Source organism: Spinacia oleracea, chromosome 3 (assembly GCF_020520425.1).
Source record: "Spinacia oleracea cultivar Varoflay chromosome 3, BTI_SOV_V1, whole genome shotgun sequence".
NCBI classification, from domain to species: domain Eukaryota; kingdom Viridiplantae; phylum Streptophyta; class Magnoliopsida; order Caryophyllales; family Amaranthaceae; genus Spinacia; species Spinacia oleracea.
The window spans coordinates 138324154-138330723 of NC_079489.1; the positions used below are offsets into that span (position 1 = coordinate 138324154).

A 6570-nucleotide genomic window follows, 5' to 3' on the forward strand; every position below is an offset into this window, starting at 1 on the left:
GAAAATTCGACAATAATCACAAACATAATAACATGCCAATAAGTACTTAAATACATGTTGCTCATGATACCACTGTAGGGGTTTACAGTTAAATACATATTAACATAACGGAATAATCCCCAAAGCCAGGAATCATGAATAAATAAAAGATCAATCAGACGTACGTTTGTAGCGTGTTTTCCCTAGATTCATCGTATCTCGAACACGAACAAGAACTCCAGATGTCGTTCCTCTACTTGGTTCACCGACACGTTCAGATCCGTCTTGAGATCGATAGCTTAGAAGTCACTCAAGATATTTGCTTTTGTGAAGAACAGTTTGTAACGGAGGCACAAAGAGAGTTTAGGGTTTTCACTTTTGTTTAGGTTAAAACTGATTAGGGTTGTGTGGAATAAACATGTGTGTTAGGTTATTAGAATAACCCTTTACGAAAGTGTGCCAACCGACCAAGCCAAAGCCCAGCCGGCCAGCAACACTCATCACACACACACGGGCAAGGGCCTGCACGACAGTGGGCTTTAGGACGCGCCCTTCCCTTGCTGCGTGCAACGCCTGTGCTGCTATGCTATGCGCGCACACACAGGCAGTTGCGTGGCCACAGGCCAGGGCTGCTGTGTTGTTGCTGCCACGCATTCGCGCCCATGGGCCTCGAGTGCTTCGCGCACTCGGCTCGTTGGCTGCATTTTCGTCTTGCGTATAAATTATCGTCCGACAATTTATTTATCGTGTCGTACGATACGATCCAACATCGTACGATACGATTACTCGTTTCGCCTAGCTTACGAATATACACAATATGATATACGATTCCGATCCAACGTCATATCTTATATTTATGTTTTTCCGAACCAATTCCCGAAAAGCTATTAAATGAATTTTCGTTTCATTTAATCCGGTGATCTGTTACATGGCAACGGTGTGACCTTATAGGTTCAGTCAAGAGTAAGCTATGAGCCTAATTAGGATAAGAACTCACTGATCTGAAGCATTGCTCCAGCCAGCTGTTCTGATCACTTGATCTCACTGAATTAATTATTCGTAATTACTCTGAACTTTGGTATTAGACTAATGCACCTTGGGTGAAGGACATATTTCCTTCATTGTGTATATGTGTTTGCTTTGTGTGTAAATGTACATTTGTACATACGTGTAAATGAACATATGTACATCAGTGTGAGGACATGTCCTAAAAGTCTTGCAAGCATGTGTATGTGTGAGGTGTGACGACCCCTAAAAATCTAGAGATGGTGATTTATTCAATTCGTTTCTCTTCGTGTTCTCTTCCCCTAATTAGTATATAAGTTTTAAAGACAAAATGTGTTTGATTTGCTATAATAAAAAAAATATTGTGAAATAATTAATGTATGTGTTTTGAAATATCTAACTTATATTGTTTGTAATTTTCTAAGTATGTTTTTTATACATTATCTATTATTTATAAGAACCAAAGAGTTATAGTTATTGTGATAAATCTAGAGAGTTGGTTATTGTGATGAATCGGAGATAGAGTATCAGTATTTTCAAAAGGTAGTTCGAAGGAAATTTATGTTGGATGTGAGAAATACAATATAGAGAATAGTTATTATTATGGCTTATGATGAATATTGTTATTTGAGTTAAGCTAAAGATTATGTCAGATTCCAAAATATTTCTAAGTGCATGTTAGTTACCGATTTTCGGGAATACATTTTAAGTCCATGGATGTTGTAAGAAATTAATCTTTAAAGTATTTAATCATAATACAATATCCTTGCTTTGTTTCTTGAACAAATACATAAGTTTTAATTCAAAGTTTACATGAGAAATACTTAAAGTTATTGCAATTTTTTTACCAAGCTTAATTTGAAATATGATTTTATTCGTATCGAACCAGTTTTATCGTTGAAATAAACAAATCACGATATCATGTTTTAAGCAACCAAATTGAGTTTCGGGTTGGACAATGTGTACTCAGTTTCCCTGACTTTGTTTTTTGAAACCTGTCCTGGTGGGGGCATTTCCTATTTAGTCATTTTGCAGGTTTAGTGAAAGCTCAAGGTTGAATCAAGGATCATGAATGGGGAAAGAGATGTGATAGCTAAGTTGTATGAATAAGGTTGTAATAGTTTTATTTATGAATAATCTTAAGTTAATTGTCGACGAGATTAGTTTAATTCGTTGTGGATTAAGAGTTATTTTGATTAATGTATAATAAGTAATTCTAAATAGAAGCTCAAAAGAGCGACTATTACATGGCATTACAAATCTTGAAGATTGATTGGACAATCAAACTTTAAACGAGTTTAAACGTACTTATACATGTTTACCGCTCAAGATTAATTGGGTTTCTTTTCCTTTTGAGTTTTAACATAGCTGTACATGTGTACCTTTCCAATTGATTTGGTTGCTTTTTCTATTTGCGGACGAGCTCGGTAAAAACTAGTTAGATAAGTTAATTAAAAAGTTTGAAAAGAATTTTAAGCTCATTAAGTAAATGAGTCAATCTCGATCAACTTCCAATTCTACTCGTTAATGTTCGTGAAGAATTCGTTTAAATTCTTCCGTAAGCGTGAATATGTGATATTTCATAACTATTTTAGTTTCTAACTATATCTTTTAAATGAAATCAAAAAAATTAGTTATGTAAAATTTTTTGCTATAATTTTTTAAATTATATATTATAATTTTTAATGTAGAAATAGTTGAAAAACTTACTAAAATTAAATGGATGCATAGATTTATTTTTGTTTTGAAGGTAATTTAGGACTCATTTATTTTATGAAGCTCCATTTGAGCTCAAGTCGAACTCAAATTTCAAATGCAAACAAGCTTGTCCGTGAATGAAGCTCGAATAAACCAAATTCTTAACAAGCCAAGCTCGAACATGGGAAAACTTTACCCTCCTTTTCCGGCCAGGAAAGCTGTTAGGCAAGGCGGTTTCCTAAAAGATTTCTTCCCAACACCCCTGACCAAACTTCTCAAATCTCATCCAAGCTCGAGTTTCCTCGAACACTAATAATTCTTATCAAATTTAGCTCGAGCAGACTAAAACTAGACTTGACTCTTTTACAGGACTAATTTTGGCGTGTCATGCTGAGTTATGTTTTTTCTTTTAAAAAAAATTGTGGTCTGAGCACAACCAATAGTCAAAGACTTCGCGCCTTGCAGGTGTCGTGCTTTTTTCTGGGAGACATGTCGTGTCTCAGGTTAGGCATGCCCAATACAATCCCATATTAACTAATCCCTACGTATTTAAATAGGAGTCACATATGGCCGGGTACGGGTATTAATTAAGGAAGAATAGTTGAATTAAATAAAATAATAAAGCAAGTGGGTTGGGGTAAATATTTAATCAAGTAAAACAAGTGGGGACCACTAAATTTTGGAGGTTTAGGGGGTTGGGGGTTTCTGAAATTAATTATTTAATGTGGTAATGGATCATAGGGTAAATTAGTTATATTATTTAATTAGATGGTGGGGTCGAAAAGGTACCAAAAATGAAAGTTTAACTCCTAATAAAATACGAAGGGAGTACTTTTTTAAAAAAGTGAACTCATGTTTGTTGATTAAAAGTAGAGTTGCTCATGGGTGGGACGACACGCTAAACCTGCTCTACCAGACCGGTTTAAAGCAGACTTAGACAATGATTTTGGAAAAAAAATAGAAAATCTAAGCAGGCTAATCAAACCACGGTGCACAATGAACATGGTGCACCAAAAAAACATATGTGCATCATCAAAAGAACATGACACTACGACAAAAGAACATGCGATATAATATTTCACTTTTTTGTTATAAAAAATAATATGTTATTTCACTATTTCTTCAAAATATAAAATAAAAAATATTTTAAAAATATATTATTTAACTATTTATTAAAAATGGTTTTTTTCGTAACCATGTGTTCTTTTAATTATACACTAATGTTCTTAAGGTGCAGCAAGCTCATTATGGACCATGGTCCAACTTCTAAATTGTGAACTTCTGGTTCCTCCGATAACCATCCATCGCAAATTTAAGAACTACACAAATATAATTGTGTGATGTTTCCTTAATTATTAGATCGATCAAATAATAACCAAATTTGCTCTAAAATAAATAAATGAATAAATAATCTAAATTACTTTTGCAACTTTGATACTCCCTCCATATTTTAATAAAGGATACACTTTCCATAAACCACCACATTTTATTAAAGGATACCCTTTCCTTTAATGGCATGTCATGGTCCACGCTTCCAATTAAATATATATTTCTCTCCTTCTTGTGGTCCACACACTTACTAACATCATCTTTTTACTAAAATAAATAATTCGCTCAAAATATATATGGTAATTGAGTTATTGTTTTTCTTAATTTTTCAGTGTAAGTTATAATATTTCCTTTTTTAGCCGGTGCATAAGAGGTGAATGTTGGGGATGAAGACCTCTTATTGATTCGACTTTTGCTTTAATAATAGATATGTAATTCTTTATTTTTCAAATGTTATTAGATTTCCTTTTTTTAACCAATGCATGAGAGGTGAGTGTTGGAAGGTTTAGAGGCCTCTCATTAATTTGACTTTGCTTTAATACTACAGATAAATGTAATTGATCAAGTTCCCTACCCCTATAAATTAATTCTTAAATCCCAAATTACACACAAAAGTCTATAACTCAATTCTATCACGGCCTCTATCTAATCTATTTCCTGTCTTTTCTCTCCAATATTTTTTTAGAAATTCTCCTTAAATTGAAATGGCTCAGGGAATTGTCAGTGCAAAACTAGTTTTGTTGCTTGGAGTTGGCATATTGTGCCTTCTAACTATTACCAAGCCTGCATATGCAACTGTTTTCACCGTAGGCGACGCTAAGGGTTGGACCTTTAATATCAAAGATTGGCCCGAAGGAAAGTCCTTCAAAGCTGGTGATGTTTTAGGTCAGTGTTCATTTTTTTTCTCCCTTGGATTTCAAAATTCATGTATTAGATCTAGTATTACCATATGTCGAGTCTTATTAAAGACTTAAACACCGTTCCAACCATGATATATTCCATGGTTGTTAAACTTTCGATCTTGCGAGCCTACAATCCATGCTCAAAAAATACGGCATCGGTGCAAATCTTAGGTACATAGGATCTCACTACCCCCATTTGGATAGGTGAGATCTTAACACGATCCTATAATTGTACGATCCATCAATTCGAACCATCACACGCCAATTTTCATAATAATAAATAACTTTTACATTTTAAAGTACTGAATAGTTCATATTCAGCGTCAATAGAAGTATTATATTATTGTTACTAATAATACCTAAAATAATAAAAACAAATTCCTATAATTTAACAATTAATATTTGAAATTAATCATAACTGAAATTTAGTCTCAACAACCTAGTTCGACACATCTTATCGATTTCACTTAAACTACAATATATAAGGTATAACGAGTTAATAACATGGAATATAAAAAAATTTGCCTCCATTCCGATCTTACAATCATACGATCCGATCCTACCCACATTATGGATCCAAAGTAAGATCTCATCCTAGCAATTAATGTTGCATGTTTCCCAATATCTATTTTATTTTTGATGTTATTCATTTTAATGAGCAAATGTACAATGTTAAAATCTAGGCTCGTGTAAAATCAATTTCTATTTATTATTTTTATTGTTATCCAAATCGTTGCAACCAAATTTAATCATGCTTTATTAATTATGGATTATTGAGTTTGATCAAGTTGATTAAGGAATTGTTGTTGACAAATGTGATGTTATTTTTGCAGCATTTAATTATGATAAGGAAAGGCACAATGTGGTAGTGGTGAGTAAGGAGGGTTATGATAAATGCTATGATCCAACCGGAAAAGTTTCCCAAACTGGAAATGAGAAAATCACCTTGGCCTCAGGTCAAAACTATTTCATCTGCTCTTTCCCTGCCCACTGCACCAACGGGGTCAAGATCGCTGTTAATGCATCCTAACTAATTTCTTCTAGGGAAAAGCTAGTTAGTATATTAATTTAAGGATAAAGTGTCCATGAGTATATAAGGAGTAATATATTTGGGATAAATAGTTTTTCCAAACTTGTTCAACTCCAAAAGGAACTAGTTTTCAAGCTAGGTGGTGAGTTATAACATTGTCGTCCCTTTTAACATATGACCAAGTGACGTATACTAGATGTGGTTAACCACTGTTGTGATTACCATAAATAATTATCTTAATTAATTACCTTGTATTCGAATTTGTAGATAATAATAATTACAATTTTGTTGCAAATCATGATAATATATATCCTCATAAATAATTTACTATTGTAAAGAAAGTTCATGTTCATTAGAATGTTAAGTTTTTAGACTTTTTGGTATTCATTAGTTCTTTCTTCCCTAAAATTGCTCCATTTTACTATTCTACTATTTTCAAAATACGACTTAAAACATAAATATTTCACCATAACAATAATAATATTTCTGATTAGTGAAAAACTTAAAATTCAAGATCAAGCGACTATAATACTTTGAAAAAATAGGGCAAACATTAAAGGACTGAGAGAAAACATTTGTGCTCCTTTAGCGCAAAAACCAAATTCACTATATACCCATATTTTTAAA

At 33.0% G+C, this 6570-nt stretch overlaps 1 protein-coding gene across 1 annotated transcript; it reads left to right on the forward strand.

Moving 5' to 3' along the window:
• Nucleotides 1–4590: 4590 nt before the first annotated feature.
• LOC130469440 (basic blue protein-like) lies at nucleotides 4591–6316 on the forward strand. Its single transcript, XM_056838762.1, has 2 exons — nucleotides 4591–4896; nucleotides 5747–6316. The coding sequence occupies exons 1-2, from the start codon at nucleotides 4716–4718 to the stop codon at nucleotides 5941–5943; spliced, it is 378 nt and encodes a 125-aa protein (XP_056694740.1). The 5' UTR covers nucleotides 4591–4715; the 3' UTR covers nucleotides 5944–6316.
• Nucleotides 6317–6570: the final 254 nt, after the last annotated feature.